Below are 25,050 nucleotides of genomic sequence, written 5' to 3'. Positions count from 1 at the left end.
TCAGCCACATTATTTCCGTTTTAAAACTTTCAAAAACTGTTGAATGATCTTAAATATAGCCTAGGGTGTTTTGGGATGAGTGAATGATTGTTCACCAGATATGCTGGCGCATCAAGAGCCTGACTGGGTCCAGGGTGGTAAGAGGGTGCCCATAACCAGATCTGTGAGGTTTACATCTACAGTGGTTTTATTTCAGACCCCCTTTGTCCTTTTTATATGAAATGTATTGATTTATAATGAATAAAAACAGTGTTGAACTTTTGACTGTGGACCACGAAAATCTCCTGTGTGGTTTTACTTCAAAGACCTTAAAGACATAAGTGCACAGGTTTGCTATGCTCATATTGCATACCACACTTCTACTCTGCCTGGTCTACTCTGCACAAGTCGAAAAGTTTTGGCTTTGAGGTGAAAAGAGGTTTTGTGAGGCTTTGTAGGCATTTGGAGCTGCGGCCAGAGAGCAGGACCGGGGGTGTGTCTGACTCTGAGGCGGCTTTCTCCATTGGTGGACGGCCAGCCTGGTAACCAACCAACACTATCAACACACAGGGCACATGAGATGACACCTAGCGACATAATTACAAAGCTAATAATAACAAAGTAGTGAATTATCCGGACAGTAAGTATTTTTCCCAACAGTTATTAAGACTTGCATTGTCGAAGGTGGGCGAGGAGATGAAAACAATAGCTAGCTTTATTGTGAGCAAATATTAACTAGCTACATGCTAGTTAGCTTTTCAGTTTGTTATTAACGTTAATGCTAACTGAACTGGTTCACACGTTAGCCAGCTAACTGTTAGCTTGCTAGTTAACGTAGCTATTCTCTGTTAACTGTCTGAATACTATAACAGTTAAATGCACTGGAAGTTAGCTAAACGCGTTAGCTAGCCAATGTGTGCAAACCAAGAAAAAAACATTTTGCCACTAGCATTAACGTCAACGTTGGATAGCGTGTTAATAATGGCATTCAAATCCAGATATCATACGTATATGAACTCCCTGTAATAATAATCCCAGGTTAACGTTAAACTACTTCAAACGAAAGGTTTGACGAAAATGTCGCCGGGCAGATGGTTAAAGTTAGGCCTGGAAACAGTCCGCGGATTGTAGGTTTTCTCCTGCGGGACGACAGAATCCTGCTGCGGGTGGGGCAACATGTAAAATGTGCTACATTAAAGCTAATATTGGTTTTATGTCACAGGTGAGTAACCGTGGGGTATTCGTGTATTTACTTTTGCAGTGGTGAACCAATACAACGCAGGTTCCAATGATTTTTTTGAGGAACGGTCGGCCCTGTCCAAAATGTGGAACAGGGTTGTATGAGCACCATCATCTGCAGCCCCACAATGGATAACGAGGTAAGTGTAGGTGTCTTTTTGTATACATCAGCTCTTTTAGCAATGTTTCTGTAGCCCACACAAAGTGCTGGATGCATGATGAATTGTCTATGCTGTCATTTAACCTGACATGTAACACCGTCATGAAGGTCTCCTAATCTTCAGGGCAATAATTGCAACAATGCATGCCATGCCTTAGAATAGCGTTTCATCTGCCATTCAGTATTTCTATGTACTCTGTCACTAATAAGTATTCTCTACTCTTCCCTTAACCTTCCTTGCTTCTCTTCTGCTCCTGTCAGTGACAGATGCTGTAGCCTAGTTGGCCTGTAGAAACTAAGTAAGAGGCCTTGTGATTTCTTGCTCTTCCTGCATGATGGTGTCATTTATTTGCCTATAGTATGGAATGGCATGAGCTGTAAGTGACTGTATTTCGTCGACAATTGATGTTCCTTCCAAGAAACCCTCATCTGTGTGATTCATCACTGACTGAAGGCCAAGGCCAACATTTTACGACTAAAGGAAGCAGACATCTGATGTTTTTAATCCAGTCCAGGACAGTGTAGTTACTGTAGCACCCATGAGCCCACAATGCAATCTGGAGACATTCTCTTAACTGTGAGGGTCACGCCAAAGCTTTTGCATTTCCTTTTATCTGGAGCTCTTTCACTAATTGTTAAAGCTGGACTAGGCAACTTTACACATTGGCAGCTCCATACGGCAGTGAGAGGTAACTGTTTGAAAACTGTTTGAATTTGAATACCCAGAAAACATGCAACGTGATGTCAGTAAACTGCACACAGCACGCTCATGTTTACCAACCCGGCATGTCTGTGATTGCTTTATACCAAAGGGATGAGAGAGGAAAAGATATAATGTTGGGGAGTCCAGCTTTTTCTGGACGGAGCGCTCCTCACTGCTGTTTACCAGACAATTTTGTATTTTGGTCTCAAGTTTTGATTAGTTATTTCCTGTGGGCAGAGAAGTTTTTCCACCGGTGACCACATCCACCAGAGTTTCATTTGGCGTCTTAATTAGGTGGGATTGGAAGCTTTTCTCTGTTTTATCCCCACTTTGGCAATTAGGCTGATAAGACAGATGTATTTTTACAAAAACATCTTTCCTAGTGTAGCTTTAAAGCGCAAATGGTCAGATGTTTGTCAGTCACTTTCTTCTTACTATGACATTGTCGCTGTTTTGCATCATGTTTGACATTGTTTGTATTGTCAATGCACATTTATTTTTAGTGGGCTATGTTTTAAGGTATTGTGCAAGGACACATTTATGCAAGATGTAATAATAGTACTTGTTCTTCTCATATATACTCAGTAACCGCTGTATTACCTACACCTTGCGAGTACCAGGTAGGACCCCATTTTGCCTCTAGAACAGCCTGAATTCATCAAGGCATGGATTCAGCAAGGTGCTGGAAATGTTCCACAGGGATCTCGGTCCACGCGGAGTCAATAGCATCCAATAGTTCCTGCACATTTTTAGCTGCACATTCATGCTGCGAACATCCTGTTCCACCTCATCCCAAAGATTGAGTTGAGATCTGGTCTCTCATTGTCCTGTAACCATTTTGAGACAATGGTACATTATCCTGCTGAAATTAACCATTTGAAAAAGGATAGACTGTGGTCATTAAGGGATGCACCTGGTCACCAACAATGTTTAGGTATGCTGCGGCATTCAAGTGATGCTCAGTTGTTACTAAGGCCCCGAATGTGTTCCCAAGAAAACATTGTTCCTTCCACCATTCTCAGTAAATTCTGGAAACAGTAGTGCATGAAAATCCCAGGAAGGCGGCTGTTTCTGAGATGCTGGAACCGGTGCATCTGGCTCCAAAGATCATACCACATTCAAAGCTGCATAAATCACGTGTCTTGCCCATTCTAATATGTAGTTAAACAGTGACTGAACATCCAGTCTGCATGCGTTATGCCGATGCTTTATTTATACATGACTCACTGTCTGGAGAAGAAAGCTGCTTGCATAAACGTTGTGGTGGTGTACGAATAAAGTGGGTACTGAGTGTAATCCTGTGGTTCAAGACATGTACTCATACTGTCATAGTGAATATGAATACCTGTCCAACAGTGTGATGTATTGTGACACAGTCTATGCTCCTGAAACAGCTTATGTAGGCTTTGCTGACTCTGCATTGGGCTGGTCTGTGCTTGTGTGTGTGTGTGTGTGTGTGTGTGTGTGTGTGTGTGTGTGTGTGTGTGTGTGTGTGTGTGTGTGTGTGTGTGTGTGTGTGTGTGTGTGTGTGTGTGTGTGTGTGTGTATGTGTGTGTCTCTGCGTGTGTGTGTACACTTGCTTGTTCTTGAAGGAGAGTAAGACGTGCCAAGGAGGGAAGCTTGCCTCTGCTGTGGAAGAGACTCTGGATGAATATTTAATTGCCCTCCAGCACAAAAACAGGTGAAGTGTGAGCACAGGGTGTTGGGGAGAGACAGATTGGATTTCACAGAGGAGATACTCTTCCCTGACTGTCAGTGCTGCCTAATAGGAGACTTTGATTGGCTCCTTGCTCTGAAAGAACAGAGATGAGTGTGTGAAGTGCTGTGGGGTTTTTGAAGTTTGAATAGCTTGCAAATATGTGATGCTTTCTCATGCCTATGTTTGTGAATCCTGAAATTTGATCTTGGCTGTCATTTGCCTGTGCTATTCTGATTTTCAGATTTTGATTTATACATCTGTATTTTCAGAGGTGGTTATTAGTCTGTACTTGTGCCCCTCAGGATCCTAAAGCGCCTTAAAGTCAAAGACCCCAGGGAGATTGAGTTGGAACAGCTGGAGCAGGGCTTTTCCATTTATCTTAACGGAGCCAACGCTGAAGCCTGTAGCAAGCAGCCCAAGAGATCCAACCACAAGTCTCTCACCTCGCCACCTGCTCGGAGGCCTGCACACACAGCTGGTACGCTGCTGCCGGACCAAAATAAACCGACAGACACTCAAAACTGAAAGCTCTTATATAAGAGCTCATCCATTTTTTACCTCTCTATTGTGCAGGTGGAAACACTGTTCTTGAATACTCAGTCATTTATAGACTAAATTCCAAGATACCCTATTGTTGCTTTCGGCGTGGCACCAGCTAATGACCACCATCCCTTGTAGTTTGCATGGCATGATCCCATGCCCAGTGCCACTGAATAAATGATAGTGACAGTTGTAACTGGCAGCCAGTTTTTTGTTCTTCCTCTATGTGCTCTGGACCATCTGTGTATGTGACTGTGTGTTCCTTTTCCTCTGAGGGAATACTTTGCAGTGCCGCCGCTCATGTGCTCATGTTTTGTGCTGTGACTCATCTGCAGATGCCTCTAGAAGTGGCGCCCGCCAGCTAGCCGACGGTAGCCGTGATCCGGAGCAGACCCTCGGACAAAGGAGCTGCACTGCCCCAGGAAAAGTCCAGAGGAGAGAATGGGTGCAGGTAGAGGCTTCTTATTTCTGGAGCATTTTCTAATCCTTGATTGTGGCCTATCAAAAAAAAACTTCTATTTTGCCCAAAGCAAACACACCTAAGGTTTCGCTCTTTTGTCATGTATGCAGGATTCTGTCAGAATTCGAGCAGAGGAAGGACCAAGTTTGCGAGTATTCCCGGAAACGTGTTACTCTGATGATTTTGAGCCTACTGAAAGCATAGACATGGAGGTAGAGTGAAGACAAAACAATGCCTACTAGGCCTGTGTGTGGGTGTTCTTTGGGGGAGGGGCTGTGTGTCAGATGCAGCTGTCTGTACGATTTAGCATCTCTCTCTCTCTCTCTCTCTCTCTATCTCTGCCATCTCCCTTTATCTGTCCACTGGTGTTTCATGCAGAGCTCCAGCCCGCGCTCCCCCCGCAGCCCCTGCTCCCCGAGGGACACCTGCAAGGTGTCGCGCTCCTTCAGCTCCAGGGCCGAGAGCCGAGGAGGCCAAGTGAATCCCGAGCACAGTGAGAAGGTGCTGCTCAACCTTGAGGAGGTGAAGGTGAGGGCAAGAAATATGCACACGGTTTATTTCATCTTGTCAGACTTGCATGAGATGTAGTGAATCATCAGAATTTTGTTGCATGATCCCAGGTGTTCATTTATGATGTTTTTTTCAGCGGCACATCCATGAATCAGGGCATGCTTGAACTGTCAACATGCGTGCGTGTGTGTGTGTGTGTTGGTCGGATCTTACATTTACAAATGTGTGAGCGGATGCGTATATTAACGCTGACCTTTATAAACTAGGTTTTGCGTCGGAGCCTGGAGGTTAGCATGCGCCGGAGCAGCCGTGGCTCAGCGGGGGAGGAGTCAGACGAAGAGTGGGTGGAGGAGCAGATTGAGAGGGAGGAGAGCAGCGAGAGTCTGGAGGAGCTGGGGCTGCCTCCCTCTTCCAGCAAGACCTCCTCCATCTCCTCCTCTTCCCATCATCACCCTCGAGCCAGCGGCACCCACAGCCATTTCGATTCAGCAAACCTCATTGTGCTGGACTTTGGACCCTCGCCTAAAGGTAGGCTTCAGCATCTGCCATATAGAAATTCCTTATTGATTTTTAGGGCGAGTCTTAATTGTCCAGAGTGGTTCTATCTCCTCTCACTATCTGCTTCATCAGCATTGACCTGTAGTCAAGGAGAAAAGGCAAGTACATTAGCTATCTCTACAAGATGCAAGTCCTGGGTTAGTCAGCACATGTGGGAGGAAGAAAGACTATGTCCCTTTTATGCTCATGTTCTTTCAAATCTATTCACAATGGAATTAAGAGACAACTATTCTCAAGTTTATTTGGAAATGTCCCCTAGTTTATTCCTGAGACACAGATTGTTCTTTTTCTCCATGTTTCAGGTCGTAAGATTGAACGCTCTCTTTCCGCCAAGAGGAAAGACAACATTGAGACCTACATACCCACCAAGCCTATGTTGGTGAAAAGCAAAACATTGGATAGGCCACCTTCAAAGGAGAGCAGGGACGGTCAGAGTAAGTCTTTACCTTATTAGCATGGCGTATCACTGCAATGAATGTACATGATATATTTTAATGTAGTTCATGCTAAATATCCACTTTGAAGAAAAAAATAATTACCTGAACGTCATTCAGTATCTGTGAAATATAGAGGACGCAGTCTAAAAATGGTGGATTTCTCATTTCAGAATGCCATTTGAAAACAGTTACTGTAGATGTTGCACAGTTAAGTACATGGGTGTTGTTTTAAAGACATCTGTCTCCTCCTTCAGGGCCCAGGAGTCGGATAGAGAGGCCCCTGTCAGCCGCCAGGAAGGCTTCCTTTGAAGAGCGGGACCCGGAGGAGATGGCGTGCAAGGTGCACCAGGCCATCCAGAGGGAGAACAGCCCCCTGCGGAGCCCCGAGCCCTTCAGCCGCACCACGGTCCGACTGCCTCCCACCTTTACTGAACCCAGGGCCACTACTTATTTAAAAGATGTTTTCTACTGTTAACAGTTGTTTTTATTGCCTTTTTGTGCATGCTTTTTTATATGGTGATCAAGGACATAAGGTGATTGTCGACTTGTCATCCAGTACCACTAGAAAAACCCATAGCCTCTGCGTAGAAATCTCTCTTCGCTGTGTCCTCCCATAGCTCTATACATACAGTATATATGTGCTGTAGATTTGACACAGTGACAGCATTCTGGATTTGGCTTACATGTAAACCCTAATCTAAAATCTTATTTATCGCTGACTCTTTCATTTTGCTTCCGCCTCATCCAGGGCAGGGGACACCAGATGATGAATGGCTTGCTGCATGACAACAGCCGTGACAAGGATGAGAACGGTGTCACCAAGGCCATGCAGAGAATCACACTCATGGGCCCCAGGTATACTGACATTATGACATTTTAAACACACAAACATATATACTGTGCACAGAGGTTTCCTAGCGGTGAGAAGACACCAGACACCAGATACTCGTGCTAATTCTGTACTTCCTGGGAAGGCAATGCACAAAAGTAATTGTGTCTCCCAGAAACTAAATGGAACAGAAATTTATGACGTTTACGCCCACTAACCTTGAAGAATGAATTATCAATGTAGCTATGAGCTAGCCCACTGTTTAGCCCTCCCTCCCCCCTGACATCAAGGTGAAAGACGATAGATAAAACAACAGAACTGAGGATGTCATCCTTCTGTACAGGCAACAACAGAAACTACTGAAAGCCTTGGAGAACCTTGAAGCTGGCCCCGTGTACGAAATCCCTCAGTCTGTCAAAACAGACAATAGCATGCAGCCGGTGAGTCATGACAGACCGAGTGTCACAATTCAGAATGAATAACTCCCAACATTGCTGGGTGCGGCAGAAGCCACGACAAGGAAGTGCTTGTGATTAGTATGGCATGTTTGTGTTGTCATTGCAGAGAAGGCGGTCCTCGGCGGAGGTGACACCCGCACTGTACGTTACCATGGAGATCCTGTCAAACTGGGGGAGCGCTCTGCAGGTGGGGCTGACTGAGCTGCAGTTCTTCTGCCCCAGGAACAAGAAGCTCTATGTGTCACCTCACGACCTCGACATCAGGAACGCCGACTATCCCGGGAATCTGGGCGCGCTGGTCAACGGCAAGGCGAAGGTGAGTCTCGGCTCTCTGCCTCAAAATCCTGTCAATGGTTGCTGCTTGTTGGTAGGGCTGCACAGTTAATCAAATCAAATCTGAAATTCTGATTTGAACATTAGTTATATATAAACTGCAGAAGGCTGAGTTTATTTTTGATGATTGCTGCTTGTTGGTAGAGCTGCACAATTAATCAAATAAAATCTTAAATTATGATTTGAACATTATTTATAAACTGCAGAATCCTGCAGAAGTTTTTTAAAGCTATTTTCCCTTTTGCACACTATCTGTTAAACAACATGTAATACACTTAGTTGTTCAAAGCCCCTCTAATCAGTTGTTGATGAATCAGAGTCCAGTCATCAGAGGCAGTGTTGAATAGCCAGAGAGGAAAATGTGTGTCCGGTAGCAGGAGGAAAGGAAGAGGGGCAAGTAGCAAGTCAACTGGAAAATGTTACAACTCTATTGTTCAGGTTTTGAATGGTTCAGTCCATTACACAAACATTTGGAAATAAGCTGTAGCCATAATATTTTCAGTTAAAACTCATATCCAATATTTTGTTCTCACTGGTGCTCCATGCACCCCCAATTGTGTAGGAACCCAGAGTTTGCTATTAGATTCATCCAGTTCCACTTTCCTCTGAGTTTACATGTATAATCATTTTATCGAGGTGGGCTTAAAACAATTCCAGTGTGAGTTTTGCTGATTGTTTTTGTTTATCCTCTTGGGTTGACAGACCACCAAGGAGCGTCACATGTGGACTTGTCCGTTCCATCCCCCCATCCAGCTTTACTTCATCATCAGGAACACGGAGCGCTCCACAGATTTTGGAATATCCCGCATCAAAATCTGGAACTACAACAGAAGCCTCAATGTTAGTACTTAATATTTTGGTTATTTTGTGAGGGCGGCACTAAGGTTTATGTGAAGTTTAACTGTAAAATGTTACATAAGTTCAATTTCACTCATTGGTTCAACACAAGTGCAATCCTTTTCACACATCCTTTTGATTATCCCTCTCTCTCGAGTTCAGAGATTATTCAACGTTTAGCTGTCTGTAGCAGGCGAGCGCATAAATCCAATACGCTGTGTGTAGTCACTGTGATGAGGGGTGACCGTATTGGTGTGGTTGCATCGGGGGTGTGGTTCTCTTTAAGCAGTGGCTGGCTGAGCTGCCAGTCAGTCGGTCCAAATGTGGAACAGTGAGAGATTAGCCCCGGAGGATTAGTGTTAGGGGAAACCTGGGCTGCTGCCTCTCGCCCTCACTGCTGTTCATAGAGGGGTACAAAGACCCCATGATGGAGTCTCTTTCTGGCTGGCTGTAACAATATAGAACTACATGCATCATGAGTATTGGATTGTGAATGGGTGCCTGAACCTGTAAGGTAAGGAGCTGTCTAACCTGCAGGTCCACTGTGATTTACTGACTAGAGGATCTAGGAGATTTGAGTTGGGCTTTAGCCATCGCTCCATGGCAGCCACGACTTTGTGTCTGTGGGAAGGCTACTTACTGCTAGGTTAAAGAGTTCATACTCTACATGTAAGAAATAGGTAAAATAACCAATGACAGGTTTACATAAAGATGCTCTATTCTTTCCTGTTTGATTTCTTGTATTTGATTCCAGCATCAACTGATTTACTTTTTGCATCTCACCTTTTCCGTTTGTGTTTGGTGCTTGTGTTGCCCTGTGTTTTCATCGGCAAAAAAGCTGAATTGGAACCATTTTGAACTCAAAATACTGTTAGAGATATAATATGAAATGTTAATTATTTTCCTGTGGCACCATTTAACCCAAAATGCAACAAGGGTGTGTATCCTTTTGCACACTACATATTTCTTTTATTTGAATCTTACATATTCACATACATTTCTAGAATTTTCTTTTAACTTTTAACAGTAGAGTATTTTGTGTAGATCTCAGACTTAAAATCTCAAATAATTGGGTAGTTTGTTGCACAACAGAAAGTGCTCAAAGTGAAGTGGTGTGCAAACTTTTGAACATGACTGTAAATTTAAGGGTGCAGGTAAATGGATGCGGTGTTTCTTTTTTAGGAGCTGGACATTGGCGCACGGCATGTAAAGCTGTACCTCAACAGCACGTTGGTGTTTGAAGGCGAGCTACAGAAGGGCTGTGGCAACCAGGTCTTTGACTACAGCACCACCATTGACCTCCAGGCATTTCAGGTCTCAGAGTCCTTCTCTCCGAGCCCCGTGTCTTCAGGCCACAATCTGCGGGGTGCCAGCCCCCAGCGTCATGATGACAGGAAGGGTCTGGAGGGCAGCAGCATCCAGCGGGACCACAATTCGAATCCCTGGCCATCAGAAGCACGAGGCCAGGCTAGGATAGACATGCAGGACAAATCACATACACCGCTGCCACCCATCATTCCTTCACCAGCGCCGGTCTCTTCCTCCGCCCTGCACTCCTCCATTCAAAGGAACTCCTTTGACCTGTCTGCCTCAGAAGAACCCCTCCTTCTCAGGCAGCAGCTGGAGCAGCCGGCGCAGCTGCCAGCACCCATGGAGCAGACAGTCACCACCCAGCCCTCCTCCTGCCGGGTGGCCCCCCAGTGGCTGCAGCCCCTGAATAGAGGAGCCCCTGAGGGCTGCGAGGCCAACAGGGAGAGGGAGAGGCCCCGGTGGCTGGTGCCTCAGCACTCTGTGGAGCCCAAAGCCCCTTCGGCCTCCTCTTCTTCAATGCTCCCGGAGCTGTCTTGTAACCCAGGCCGGGTGTGCAGAGGGATGGAGAGGACAGTGAATGGCAGTCAGTGGAAGGCTGAATCGTTGGAGCTGGGCTGCGACCTGCTGGAGGAGCTCGGGGAACAAAGGTCAGACCGGCCCATCAGCGGACGCAGGAGCTCCATCCGAAACACTGCAGTCACCGCCAGACAGACAGAGGAGCAACACCTTGGAGCTGCTGCACTCTCAAACACTGGTAGGCGAGGCTGCTACCTGCCATGTGTGGGCTATCATGCTGAAATATACTTAATTATTTCTCCCTTGTGGTTTATTTTGTGCAATTGGCTATTACACTTCCCAATTCCATATTATAATATCTGAGTTATACTACATTTAATATTGAACTCTAGTCAGTAATGCTCACACAATGAATCAGGAAGAATTAGACTGATCAAATATATCATGATTCCTCAACGACATTACCTTTGGCTAGAGCTTCTGGTGGATTTTTTGGTCACCGCATGTCAGTTTGTTTTACATCAGTGGGTGCTTTTCGAGTCATGTGGTTTCATACGCCTCTTGCCACAGGCCCCATATATGAACCGAACACTTGGGTCCTGCAGTTACTCTCTCGGATGTTAATTTGATTTGATTAGATGCAGTTATCTCATAGTTGGACTGGTTGAAGGATGAATGGAATACTATTCATATTGTGTAGTTTAATAGAGTCCCTACAGTCCCTATACTGAGCAGCTATTCCCATTGTTTCTCTCTCTCCTCTCTCCTTTCCTCTCTTAACTTTGTTTTTGTCACTCAGTATCTTTTCAAATATAGGATTTTTGAAACTGAAACGTGAAGGAAATTTGCATCTCTAGAGATCTTTTGCTGTGCTCTAAATGAGATTATGGAGCGGGCAGATTGCCATATTACAAATCTGACTGCCTCTTCCATTATAATCCCTTGATCTCCCAGACTACAGGCAAATGAACTACTAGACTTAAGGGGCTGTTCCAGGCTCAAACACACGTAGAGAGATGAAGAGAGAGAGAGATTACACTGTTACAAGGCCATCTCTTGCCTTAACATACAGTTGAAAACACAAGTGAAGTGATCATTAGTAGTTTGACTTGTCACAGGTGGGGGCAGGTGTCTTTACAGACACTGGTGATGTAAAATGGGTTTCAACATTTGTGAAACTTAGAACTGGACAGAAATGCAATGTTTAGTCTAGGATCTCACAAGGTACTAACTTGTGTGTTTTTTGTGTGTTCGGTGTTCAGTGATAAATGTAAAGGCTGTTTATTGTCAAATATTCCCATTGCCTCATTAGTTTCTTATCTAGGTCATCTATGTTTGTGTATTCCCCAGAGGAGCCGATGTCATTGGTAACCACCAACAGGAGGCAGCGCACCCCTCGGGCCCAGCTACGCAGCCAACAGGATGACACCCTCATGGAGTCCTGGGACTCCCTCACCAAGTTCAACCAGTGCCAGCGCGGACGCATCTCCAACATGGGCTTCGAGGGTGACATCTTTGATGAGTTCCTCCAGCGCCAGGGCCGCGGCCCACCCACAGTTCTAGTGAACCCCTCCACAGCACCCAGGAGCCCACTCTCCTCCCTGGCACCCCAGGGGGGCCTGTGTGAAGACCCCGAGGATGATCCATCCACGGAGCGGGAGGAAGAGTTTGAGATCCCGGTGCTACCCCAGGGCCAAAGGCTGGTCATCAACATCCTGTCCACCTGGGGCGACCGTCACTACGTCGGCCTCAACGGCCTGGAGGTGTTCAGCTCCAGTGGAGAGCCCCTCCAGCCCTCTCACATCCGCGCCGACCCTCCAGACATCAACATTCTCCCGGCTTACGGCAAAGACCCGCGTGTGGTCAGCAACGTGATCGATGGGGTTAACCGCACCCAGGACGACATGCACCTCTGGCTGGCCCCTTTCACTCCAGGCCGCAGCCACGTCATCTTCCTGGACTTTGCAGCTCCCCACCATGTGGCCATGATCCGTGTGTGGAACTACAACAAGTCGCGCATCCACTCCTTCCGAGGGGTGAAGGAGGTGGAGATGCTGCTGGACGGAAGGTGCATCTTTAGGGGCGAGATCGCCAAGGCCTCGGGGACCCTGTCTGGAGGTAGCTGAAGAGAACAGGCTTTCTAGTTTTTATTGCCCTTTGTGTATTATTGATCAGCTGACCTTTTTCACATAAAATGTTTTTTACCTACATTTTGCATAGAGCCTCTATTACAAAATCTGCTGCTAGTTTACTTTGAATTTCTCTGTTGCCCCAGGACTGGACCAGTTTGGGGACACTATCCTGTTCACCACTGATGATGAGATCCTGGAGGCCATGTCTCGTTATGATGAAACCTTCCAGAGCGAGGGTGAGGGTCCCGAGAGCCTGGTGTATGAGGAGGAGCTGCAGAGACCGCGCACCGCCGACGGAGAGGGAGAGGAAAGACCCTTCACACAGGCTGGCTTCAGAGAGGAAGACCTCACTGTAAGTACAGGCATCCAAAAAGTTTTTGACAAGTCTTGGAAATTTATTTATAATATTATTTTCTCAACTCAAAGTCAGATGCTGGTAGATTGAAGTACCTATCAAGACCCGGGATGTTCAAACCAGCTATTCAACAAAAATCTTTAACATGTGAACACAGATGTTGACAAGTATTGGTCATGTATTTTTCACTATATGTCATGGAATGATCATGGAAAAATTATCGAATTTCATTAACAAAATTGTGTAGAAACCCAGAGTAATAATGAGGAAAGGAACCATCAGGGCATCAACAAGTTAGTGTAATACAACTACGTTTCTGATAAGTGCATGTCCTCTCAGTTGAAACTCCAGCTAAACCCCACTGTGAGCCAGTCTGAAGAGAACATGGAGCAAATCCCTGGGATGTACACTGGAAAGTGTGAGTACATGGCTCCATCTAAAAATAACCCTGTCATCATCACATCTTCACATTTACTGTATAGACACAGTAAACAACTGGCTCGTATTGTTTAGCTGTGGGTACTGCTGTTTTTCATCCATAGAACCTGACTTTACAATGACCGGATCATGTGATTGTCTCCCTCCACCGCAGGCCTTAGACTAGAGCTGGTGCTGACGTGGGGAGACTCCCACTACTTGGGTCTGACAGGGTTGGAGGTGGTGGGGAAGGAGGGAGAGAGTTTACCTTTGGACCTCTGTATGATGGCTGCCTCGCCCCGGGACGTCAACGACCTGCCTGAGTACGGACAGGACCTACGCACTCTTGATAAGTACGTGTGACGCCATGTTCTCTGTGAGCGCTTACATTACTTAATACATTTAGATTTCACGTACACACACATTTTAGGCATTTAGCTGGTGGTGTTACCCAAATTGGCTTACAACCAGTACAATACTAGAATAAGCTTAATTTCCGTGAGCAACCAATAGTAAGGAATGAAAGGCTCGAGCCAAACTACTACCAACTATAACAACACAAATATAACAAGTAGTGCTGAAACTATTAGTCAATTAATTGACTATGATTATAATTTTGATAATCGAATAATAGTTTTAGTCATTTATCAAGTAAAAATACCAAACATTTGCTGGTTACAGCTTCACAAATGCTGAGATTTGCTGCTTTTCTCTGTTTCATATCATTATAAAATGAATACTTTGGGTTTCTTTTGGCTGCTGGTCTGACTAAGTAAGCGATTTGAAGATATCACTTTGGGCTCTTGTAACTTGTGTTGGGCATTTGTCATTATTTTTGACATTTTATAGACTAAATGATTAATTGAAAAAATAATCGCTAGATTTATCGATAATGAAATTAATCGTCGCAGCCCTAATAACAAATACCCCTAATTTTAAGATTTCACCTTCTAATCACCTTTCCACCTGTTTTCCCACTCTGCTCTCTTTGTGTGAGTTTCTGCACCATGTCTCACACTCTCGCTCTCTTCCTCCCTTCACCCTGCTGCCAGAGACAAGCTAATAATATTTGCTGTTGCCGTCATAATCCTGATCTGGATCAGATCATTATTCTGTTTGTTTTAGTCTTCAGTATTGAGATGTCTACTTTCTTTACCCAGGCTTATAGACGGTCACAACATCACCACAGATGACCAGCACATGTGGCTGATCCCTTTCTCCTATGGAGAGCCCCACACCCTGACCGTCACCTTCAGCACAGCCCAGACCATTGCTGGACTCCGTGTGTGGAACTACAACAAGTCTCCAGAGGACTCGTACAGAGGGGTGAGACACTCTTCTGTCAGCCTCAACCAGTATTAAGTATTCAGGTTTAATTGTTACAGGAGATCTCTGCAAGTTCCCTTTACTTAATGATAATAATAAACAATATATACCAAACTATGTAATGTGACAATGTATTCCACCAAGCAATACAATACGATACAACAAGCTATACACCATTCTGTACAATAGCTCACAAAAGCAAATATTTCACAAGATCAGTATTTTTGTTAACACCTGAATATATTTCTAAGAGCATGATGGTTAATGAATCGACTAAATTTAGTAAGCTAGTTTGGGTGGAACGCAGCAGAGTGATGTAATCCAAGGGTCATGTGCCCTTTAATGAATCATAAAAATATGGAGGAGTGTGAGGTCGTGGTGGGATACAAGAGAGAACAGTTGATGTCCAGAGCTGTAAATAACTGAGACAGTTTTAAGAGAAGGGATTTTGAGAGTGATAGATCAGACCGAGCCAGAGATCCGTTGATGGTTTTCGATAGATACAAGCCGATAAAAACACACATGCCAATTTTAACCATGTGCCAGACAGAAAACTAAACATAAGACAAAAGTAGAGTCTGCACTTTGAAAGCTGCTCCCAAGGTGTATGCATTTATTAACACCACAAGCTCGCACTGAACTTGAAACATCACAACAGGTGTTAATCATTTTCTACACCTTGGGAGCAGCTTCCAGTGTGCAAACTCTGCTTTTGTTTATTTGATATACTATATGACCTAATAGGCAGTTCATCCTGTTAGTTTCATGGTACCGAGGATAGTCATTTGAATATTCAGAAACTATGTTAAAACTTCACAACAGTGCATGATTGGCATACGGTTAAATTGCATTAATTTTGAGTAATACCACAATGAGTTTTTACATTCAACAAGAAAGGCTTTGTACACAAGATTGCACACTATCTGTGATACAATGATATCTCATTCGTCTCCTTTCATCCCCTCATCTCTGCTCCAGGTGAAGGTGATCCACGTGTTCATGGACGATGTTGCCATCTCCCCAGCGGAGGGTTTCCTCATCAGGAAAGGACCAGGCAACTGCCACTTTGACTTTGCCCAGGAGATCCTCTTCATCGACTTCCTCCAGACGCCCACCGACAGCACGAGCGCCGAGGACTACTCACACAAGTAGGGACAGGATTTGGATTTATTTGTACTGTTACTATGAGATATTGTGAGAACTGCATCTTCTCAACTGTAATTCTGTCTTCTCTAAATCAGAGGAGGGTCTAAGAAACAAGAGCAGGCCAGCATGGACTATGAAGCCCCCATCATGCCTTGTGGGTGTATCCTTTCTTCTATGGCACCATTCATACACTGACTTAACAGTTTTGACAGCTTTGTTTGCGTCTGTTCGTGCCTTGTCAGTTGAAAAATTACCTTTGTCCCATAAATTAATGGAAAAAGAGGATTTGTTTTGATGTTTTTGACAGACAAGGCTCTGACGTCTTGATAGCTATACAATGTCTTCCATGTCACATTGTCCTTGACCTTTACCCTGCCAGTTATCTTCCAGCTGCAGCTGTTAACAACCTGGGGAGACCCTTACTACGTCGGCCTGAACGGCCTCGAGTTCTACGACCAGAACCACGAGAAGATCAATCTCAGTGACAACAGTATCCTCTTTAATGAGTGAACACCAATCCTCATGGAACTCTCCGTACAAACTAGAATATACGCATATGATCTTTTGCATTTCATCAAAATCCTGTTGTTGCTCGGTTGGGTTTTCATGGTGCAAATCCATTAAAAGATAGAGTTCAGATCTTAGTAGAGACATCTAAACAAATAAAGAATATTCTTATTATTATAACTCACCCCGAAACTTGGAGGCATGATGCTTCTTTTCACCGTGTTCCAGCATTTAAAAAATAACACTGATTGGGGCTAATGGGGCACTACTCAAGATTTTTAACTCAAAAATAATATCTCAGACACCACTCGTCCGTTTTTGACTAAACTTGAAGGGATGATGCATTTTGGCACTGTGTTATGACGTTTAACATCTGATTGATGGGACAGCTATAATTAAAGGTCAAAGCTTCAAACTTTGAAAGGCCATAATAACTGCTACACCACCAGTCCGATTTTGATGAAACTCGAAAGGATGATTCATCTTGTTACTGATTGGCCCAGGGGGTAAATAGCTGGTAATAGCTGTAGCTGAAGAGTATTCAGTTTGAATTCCTCAACGTTGCGTCTCCCAGACATCGCTGCTTTCCCAGACAGTGTGAACGTACTGGACAGTGTGAATGGTGATGTGAGGACTCCAGATAAATTGGTAGATGGAGTCAACAGCACCCATGATGGACGGCACATGTGGCTTGCCCCGGTGCTGCCTGGACTGGTGAGGATGTGTGTGTTTGTTTGTGTGTGTTTGTGTGTGTGTGTGTGTGTGTGTGTGTGTGTGTGTGTGTGTGTGTGTGTGTGTGTGTGTGTGTGTGTGTGTGTGTGTGTGTGTGTGTGTGTGAGAGAGAGAGAGAGAGAGAGAGAGAGAGAGAGAGAGAGAGAGAGAGAGAGAGAGAGAGAGAGAGAGAGAGAGAGAGAGAGAGAGAGAGAGAGAGAGAGAGAGAGAGAGAGAGAGAGAGAGAGAGAGAGAGAGAGAGAGAGAGAGAGAGAGAGAGAGAGAGAGAGAGAGAGAGAGAATGTAAGTAAGTAACCATGCCAAGACTGAGATGAAAGTGTCCGCCCTACTTGCCTTGAGTGTGTTGATTGTGTGTCACATAGGTAAACCGTGTGTACATCATATTTGACCAGCCGGTGACGGTGTCCATGATCAAGCTGTGGAATTACTCCAAGACACCACAGAGAGGAGTGAAGGAGTTTGGGGTGAGCCTCCTTGTCTGCTGTGAGCCAGAAAATCACGTTTTTTTTTAACATTTGGACGTCAGGCATGCAAATCCTTGTTTCTGTGTGTGTGTGTGTGTGTGTGTAGCTGCTCGTGGACGACCTCCTGGTGTATAACGGCATCTTGGACAGTGTCAGCCATGTGGCACGAGGCATTCTGCCGACCTGTGACCCGGTGGTGCCGTACCACACCATCCTCTTCACTGACAACGCCTACATCGCCCACCGTGAGAGGAACACCGTCATCAGGTACCCGGGCATTTCAGGACACATGAGGCTTGACTCAGACATAGACACATGATTGGCTGCCTGGTTACATGGCTGACTGGTTGCACACGTTTTGCCTGTTGCAAAAAAAATACTGATTGCTCATTGGCCCTGCATCCTTTCTATAACTTGTCACGCATGTTGTATTACATTTTTGGTACACATTGTAGACCCATGATAGGCTGAACCTCTGGTGAATCCTCTAAATCCTTACTGGATTTAGAGAGTCTTGGACATTGTGCATACAGCTCAAGAGTTTATTTTTTTCTCATTGGAGGTTTTCAATCTTAGAGTAAGCATCTCAATCCTATTGAGACAGTGGTTGATTGATATAGTGGGTTTGATAAACCCCATCACCCCAAATAGAGAGTTGTTTTGAACGGAGCTGTGCTCTTCTCCACTCCAGCCCCCGTGGCAGCAGACACCACCAACAGTGAGTAAGAGCCCTGAAAGCCCTGTGTCAGCACCCCCTTGTGGTCGATCCCTGTATTGAAGACTCCTCCAACGCCTCCGAATGTCCCCCAGCCATCCCACACCCTCACCCCACAGCCTGGCTCCCCCAATCCCTCCTCCCTCCCTTCCTTCCTCCTTCTTTATCTCTCTAGCTCCATCTTTGGTCTCAAGGCCTGGACCTGCTGGCTTCAAGCTTTGTTGTCAATCAGCCCTCCATTTTGTGTCGTTCCCTGTTCCAACGTTCCATAGGCGTGGCTAGACAGCAGATTTACTAAAGCGTAACTGCTGTGTCTTTTCCTTGTTGTGTTGCAGCAATTATGTGGAGGACCAGGATGTGAAGATGACCAATGAGAATCAGATAGTCCATCACAACAAGAAGAAGCAGACAGCAGATCCAGGTGAGCTAGCTAAACAATTTGTCCTGGATGGATGCTCAGAGTGCTTTTTTATGACTTATTAGTTTAAAAGTGTAATGCGTCAATCAATAAAACAGTCTGAGTCTAATCTTCATTCATTAACGCTCAACTAAAAGCTTGTTTGTTCTCCCTCACTGCAGCTCTTCGGCCTAAAACCTGCATGACTGACACTGGGAAGCATGGAAAGAGGAGGTACTGACTGACTGATGAGCAGACAGACATGGATGCAAGTCACACTGTTTATACAAAGGGAGCAGAACTGAAGGGGCGGAGCTATGGCTGACTTGTTTCAGCCCACTTTGTGGTGGGTGACCTCTGAGCCTTGAGCCTCCCTTACAAAAACAATCCCAAAGCGCTCCATCAGCCACTTGCCATGGTTCAGAATTGCACCCTGGCGGTGAAATGCTTATGGGTGACGAGGTCCCCACCGAAGAGGACAGAGCTTGCACAGAACACAGTGGGTCTGCACACACCCACAGGATTCCACTTTCTGGTTGGATCGCTCCCCTGTCCCTCACGGTGTAGACCCACCCACAGATATATTATCCAGAACCCGTATCGTAGCCCCTGTCCTCCCTCCCACAGTGCCAGGGTAAACCTGTGAGGCTGCAGTCTATCAGCCCTATTATCGTGCCTAGTTCTAATCACTATATCTGTGGCTGCTACTTGTGACTTTTGTGCTGCGTACTTAAATGCTGCTTGTGGCGCGTAGATTCTGACAGATAAGCTCCAGGGCCACACGAGTACACTCTCTCGTCGAGATGTGGTCGATGCTACATTTATTAATGAGTTTTATCCACGTATGAGCCTAGCCGATTTATGATAGCCCCTAGCCTAATGGCTATGAAAACTGACTGACACACCCGGCAGTGTGCACCAACCAATCAGAATGCTATGCAGACAGTGCCAGACACTAATTTATATCTATCAATAATTTATATCTGTTGGCTAATACTGTATATTACAAAGCCTAATGGTTTTATTTGGAGCAAGTGGTTCCAAAGAGGTTTTCACCTTTTGGAGGATTTATATTAATGGCTAAAGTGTTACCCATGTAGTTGTATAAAGTACAATAGGTAGATTTTTGTACATTTTAGCTTGACTAAAATAAAGACTACAGCTGTACTAGGCTACATTGGCTATTCACAGACTCTACACTTCCTTTCGGACGTATATTTGGCACTCCTAAATTAGGTATCAAAATATTTTTTCCAAGTACAACTTTTTCTTCTCAGCATCAGGTAGAAAGACTTGTTTGCTATCCAAGTGACCTTTATTGAAGTTGCTATAGAGGATTGATTTTTGGAGACAAACATTTCTTGAAGCTGTAAAGCAGTTTCAATAATTTGGTTGGAAATCGAAAGGATAAATTTGCCAGTTTTGTTTGGATTTTGAGTAGCTAACAGACAACTTCTAATATGCAAACACTGTTGACATACCTCAAATGGAGAGTTATCTTTAAAAAGGGATGAAATCTGGTTCTACCTTCACTATAATACTTAGTAGTTGGTGTTGTACAAGCTATATTCTGTATTATTTTGTTGCATGGGACAGTCTCCTCAGCATCGGCTGAGGTTACCAACTAAAAATGTTAGACATTTGTGTTTTGAGAAGATTTACTGCTTCATTGAGCCACACTATAACCTATTTCATACTCTTTAAGTCCTTGCATATGACAGGAGGAATCTAATTGTATATGAAATGCAGTTTTATGTATTTAATTTCAATATGTCCGACAGCAACAATAGTCATTATTCCGTATCTCAGTCCCGCTCCGTGTGGTGGTGGCTATTATTGTACGTTTGACATTCTGTGTTTAAAATATTTAATTATTTTTCTAATCTTGTTTAAATATGTGTATATTTGATGTAGGTATATTTGAATAAATAAAAGAAAGTTTCTGAAAAAGATGAACTCTTACTTGTTGGTTTACATTTCTAGTCATTTTTTCAACTGTAAGCCCGGTGCTTTAGGCCTGTATGTTCAGACTTGAGGTTTTATGTCCTCAGTTGAGTTATATTTCGAATTATACCAACAGAAATGATCTCCTCATAATGTAAATGCATAGACTTTATCCAGCTCAACTACCCACTGTTAAGAGAAAAAGACGAGGGACATAACATCCATCCATAAACTTTGCCTGAGACATTTTAATGCAGAATCTGCAGTACAATTCTAGTCTTTTTAAAGGAATGATGATTCAGCTGCTTTGTGCTCTGATTCCAGAGCAGCAGTAGAGGAAAGGTAGTGGAGGAGCCTCCTGGGCTCCGATCACTTATACAAACATTTAGCAGTAGAGATCAAGTCTTTGGAGACGGCAGTCTTAGATTTTTCCTGGGAAGGTCCCCTCCTCTCTCTGGTCGTCCCATTTCTGGACCTGAGGGGCAGAAATGCAGAGGAAAACATACTTTGAAATCCGAATATTATTATTCACTGATAGCTATTTTCTTGAATGTTCATATTTATTTGGTTCATTCCAGCTGATTTGCTTAAAGAGACACTGTCACTTTAAGAATTATTTAATATAGGTCACTAAAATGTAATTCCTAAAGGCTCAGAAAGTGTAAAAAAAAAAGCTTTGAAGGGAAAAATTAAGTTATTGTATCTTGTCCTTAAGGAAACTTATTGACATGCAATTGAAGAATTTAATTCAAAAACGCTATATATCTATTATGAAATTAATTTGCCAATATGTCAATATCCTCAACAGTGTTAGTATTTTGGAAGAAAAGATCTTTGGTTGGCTAATAACTTCAATAGTATTCTACAATAAAATATGCTTTTATACCAGCAATCATCTTTAACAGAAGGGGGATTGTCCCATTGTGGAATGAAACTCTTTAATTGAATCTTCCCCACTGAACCTTGTATTTATGGTAATGAGAAACAGGTGACGTGCTATTAAACCCGTTTAAAGAGCCTGTATTGTGGAACAGAGCACACCTCATGCAATGCCCACTGATATATGAAGGATTTCATTCCAAAACAGTGAATATCTGTTTCGGAAATCAAAACGTTACCCGAAATTGAGCAGTCAATATTTCAAAAACATGGATGATTTTATTGTTAATAATAAACTATTGTATGAGCACGCATCTTAAAATGACTCAGAGCTTCAAAAGTAACCCATATTAGGCTTTATTACTTTCATGCCAACAATCCTTTGGTCAGACTGAGCATTCATTTATTCCAAAGGGGAATCTCTCATTTTGGAATGAAACTCTCGATGTTGTTTTGATTCTCAGGAAGAGAGTCAGGAATGTTTGGACCGATAAGGTTGTTTTGACCTCAGCTGAACAAACTCACAGCCCACATTTACATTTTACTATTAAAGTGACTGTCTCTGTCCTTTTGGAAAACAATTGAAACATCAGAAGCATAACATATTTACCCAGGACATGGGGCAGAGTGACTTGTAGACCCTCTTGTACCAGTCGCAGGGGGCGGTGTCCACTCCCTTGGCGTCCAGGGCTTTTTGGCAGCGGTGATAGTCTGAAAATAGAGCAACAACAATGGATATGAAAACACTCCATGTCCTCCATCCATGAGTCACTTCTTAAGAAATCTCCTTGGATTGGATTATATCCAGCTCAGGGGTCAGAGGTCAACACCTTCAAAGATCTTAGGAGAGCTGACAGATTTATAAACTGCAACAAGTTTTCCCCGGCTTGAAGCATTATGGCATAATAATATCTGGTTAATATTATTTGATTATATAGTCTAGTCTAGTCTAGTCATGTTTCTTTATATAGCCCTTTATCATAAGTATGTCTCAAAGGGCTTTACATGCCATTATATCAATCAATTAGTCGATTACTAGAAAATTTGATCGATCATAATTTTGATAATTGAGTAATCATTTTAGTTAAGTAAAAATACCAAACATTTGCTGGTTGCAGCCTCACAAATATTGAGATTTGCTGCTTTACTCTCATATCACTTTCATATCATTATAAAATGACTTTGGGTGTCTTTTTTTTGGCTGCTGGTCAGACTAAGTAAGCAGTTTTAAGACTTTGAGCTGTGGTAACTTGTGATGGGCATTTGTCATTATTTTTAACATTTTATAGACTAACTGATTAATCGTAAAAAATAATTGATTGATTAATCGATAATGACAATATTCGTTAGTTGCAGCCCTAAAATACATACATCACTAAGTACCATACTACATCTACATCATATAGCCTACTACATCATATACCATACTGTACACAAACACACCCACGCCTATGGGCAATATGACCTCCCTGTTTAAATAAAGGTTAAATAAAAAAAATATAGTCTTCAATTAACCTGACCTGCATATCTCAGATTATTATTCATATCTAGTTAACACAACATGTCTTTATGGTTTTTAACTTTTCTGTCTTCATTTCCAAATGTGAGAATATCACATGAAGGAAACCAGCTAAATGCCTTGACCTTGATGCCCAGTCTTACCCAGGTAGTTGGACCAGCAGTTCCTGGTCTGGTTCTGGTTGGGGAATCTGGCGTCAAAGGGAGCAGTGCGGTACTTCTCCAGTTTGGCTTGAATGTCTTCAGCCATCTTCACTTCTGTCAACAGAATATTATTAGATGACGATGGGATGGGATGCAAGAAAAAAAGATCCCACTGTGCACTACACGTGATTTCAACGTCATGTCTCTGCTTTATTTCTCATACAGACCAGGATCTTTTTTGGCTTTGTGCAGCTTTGTACAGCAGTTTGAAACCAGTGGTAAATAGCCTACATTAAACACTACATAAAAAGCTGTAAATATCAAAAATATGCACTAGATAAATCGATGTGTACAAGAGAGTGCCTTATTTTTGTCATATACTCCAGAAGATAGTCTAAGACGCAGAAGTCTATAAACTTTCACTTTAGCCCAGACGTCTGTAATCATTCAGACGTTTTTTAAACGGTTACTCGGTGTAAAATTGCTCAGTAGAAGGTTTCTGTCACCCAAACACAAACTGAACCTACAATTACCTGGAGATTTCGTTCAATAGAACCATAATGTGTCAAATGCATGTTTACCATACAGACCGACATAACTTCACTTCGCTCCAGGTGCCTATAGATTACCTATATGCAGGTGTAAGGACTGACTTTACCGTTATAGCAAATGTCTGAAAACGCGCACGGACGAGGCTTTGTAGAGGATTATTATTTTGGGGTGTTTAGGGGTGCTGGGAGAATGCGGCACTTTGGAGATGTTTCTAGAAATCTAGGGCATGTTTTTTTTTTTTTTTTTACCCCACATTCAACAAAGCTTATTCCACAGAATAACACCAGAGTCTGGATGCAAAAATAAGCGACTGATATCATTTTCATTTTTTTTTTTTCTATCAGTTTCAGTTTTTGACTCATATTTTATTCGGTATTGATAAGTAGCTTATCAATAGCCTGTTGTCACCAGGCCTGTAAAAGCATTTCCTCCTAACATCGCTTCGTTAATGTTTCTTAATCTTACAAATATTAGCCTTCTAGCCTATTTTATTTCAGCAAGGTGATTAATTATTAACATTACAAAGTGAAATGTAGCTTATTGGAAAAATTAAAAATTCTATATACGCTACTCAAATTAAGTCATTTTCATCCGAGTCGAGCCTTATTTCATAATGCTGCATATCCTTTAAGTAACAGTGATGCTGTATTAAAGTAAATAGAAGAATAAATGCATTAGGCTAAGTGTTACCTTTGCAGCAGGTCCTGTCTGGCTCAAAGTGACTTTTACACCGGACGGTGAAAGTGTCGCGTTCCTCAGATAAGCAATGTGCGCCCCGCGCGCCCCGGTCCGAAGATATTGTTGTATCCGTGCGTGCAGTCCCGTCATCTCAGTATGGCGGCTGCAGGTCACATTGGAATGAGCCATATAGTCTCAGGGGTTTAATTTAAGGATGAGTGATGAGGAGAGGATAAAGAAACCAGCGGGATGCTTTGGAAATACCACAAGAGTTTGGAAGTGTTTTGAAATGTTTAATGTCATGTTTCGCACACAGCAATGCACTTTTATATTCAAGGCGGAAGTATTCTGCCCTCCAGCATTTCTGTTAATCATTAACAGCCCGTAGCCAACAATTTGATACGCAACATGAAAGGTATCCCAGGAGATTTTCGGGATTTACATAGACCTTATTCAAAAGCTCTAGCACGTTTTATTCTTTGATTAGGCTACATATCTGCTTTCAAGTGAGGAAATTCCATGTAAAAACAGGGCAAATTCTCACCTTGTCTAACCTAAACCAGGAACTATCTCTC

At 43.4% G+C, this 25,050-nt stretch overlaps 2 protein-coding genes across 2 annotated transcripts; one reads left to right on the top strand and one right to left on the bottom strand.

The window, feature by feature from the left end:
• The first annotated feature begins 553 nt into the window (after positions 1 to 553).
• Positions 554 to 20,716, top strand: katnip (katanin interacting protein). Its single transcript, XM_078290621.1, has 28 exons — positions 554 to 619; positions 1,241 to 1,358; positions 3,674 to 3,762; positions 4,083 to 4,258; positions 4,656 to 4,771; positions 4,891 to 4,992; positions 5,159 to 5,308; positions 5,557 to 5,818; positions 6,151 to 6,282; positions 6,540 to 6,691; positions 7,034 to 7,140; positions 7,458 to 7,554; positions 7,679 to 7,888; positions 8,608 to 8,745; positions 9,925 to 10,807; positions 11,920 to 12,687; positions 12,845 to 13,053; positions 13,396 to 13,474; positions 13,649 to 13,826; positions 14,634 to 14,799; positions 15,778 to 15,947; positions 16,041 to 16,105; positions 16,325 to 16,435; positions 17,027 to 17,166; positions 17,547 to 17,648; positions 17,755 to 17,915; positions 18,699 to 18,784; positions 18,943 to 20,716. Exons 2-28 carry the CDS (start codon positions 1,320 to 1,322, stop codon positions 18,999 to 19,001), a joined length of 4,947 nt encoding a protein of 1,648 aa, XP_078146747.1. The 5' UTR covers positions 554 to 619; positions 1,241 to 1,319; the 3' UTR covers positions 19,002 to 20,716.
• Positions 20,717 to 20,932: 216 nt separating this feature from the next.
• cox6b1 (cytochrome c oxidase subunit 6B1) lies at positions 20,933 to 24,643 on the bottom strand. The gene is made up of 4 exons (XM_071926721.2): positions 24,488 to 24,643; positions 23,246 to 23,359; positions 22,194 to 22,294; positions 20,933 to 21,179 (listed from the first exon to the last, which is right to left on the bottom strand). Exons 2-4 carry the CDS (start codon positions 23,349 to 23,351, stop codon positions 21,126 to 21,128), a joined length of 261 nt encoding a protein of 86 aa, XP_071782822.1. The 5' UTR covers positions 23,352 to 23,359; positions 24,488 to 24,643; the 3' UTR covers positions 20,933 to 21,125.
• Between the last annotated feature and the right edge of the window lie 407 nt (positions 24,644 to 25,050).

Source organism: Centroberyx gerrardi, chromosome 20, assembly GCF_048128805.1.
Source record: "Centroberyx gerrardi isolate f3 chromosome 20, fCenGer3.hap1.cur.20231027, whole genome shotgun sequence".
NCBI classification, from domain to species: Eukaryota; Metazoa; Chordata; class Actinopteri; order Beryciformes; family Berycidae; genus Centroberyx; species Centroberyx gerrardi.
Note: the sequence above shows the minus strand (reverse complement) of the source record. Positions and strands in the feature narration are given on the sequence as shown.

What these genes read in the sequence shown, in the direction of transcription:
- katnip (XM_078290621.1), top strand. Translation starts at nt 1,320, where the DNA reads ATGAGCACCATCATCTGCAGCCCCACAATGGATAACGAG. An exon ending in AGCCCTTCAGCCGCACCACG is followed by an intron (nt 6,692 to 7,033) that starts GTCCGACTGCCT and finishes CGCCTCATCCAG; the next exon opens with GGCAGGGGACACCAGATGAT. An exon ending in ACTACAACAGAAGCCTCAAT is followed by an intron (nt 8,746 to 9,924) that starts GTTAGTACTTAA and finishes TTTCTTTTTTAG; the next exon opens with GAGCTGGACATTGGCGCACG.
- cox6b1 (XM_071926721.2), bottom strand. Translation starts at nt 23,351, where the DNA reads ATGGCTGAAGACATTCAAGCCAAACTGGAGAAGTACCGCACTGCTCCC. An exon ending in CTGCTGGTCCAACTACCTGG is followed by an intron (nt 22,295 to 23,245) that starts GTAAGACTGGGC and finishes CTCTATTTTCAG; the next exon opens with ACTATCACCGCTGCCAAAAA. An exon ending in CACTCTGCCCCATGTCCTGG is followed by an intron (nt 21,180 to 22,193) that starts GTAAATATGTTA and finishes TCTGCCCCTCAG; the next exon opens with GTCCAGAAATGGGACGACCA.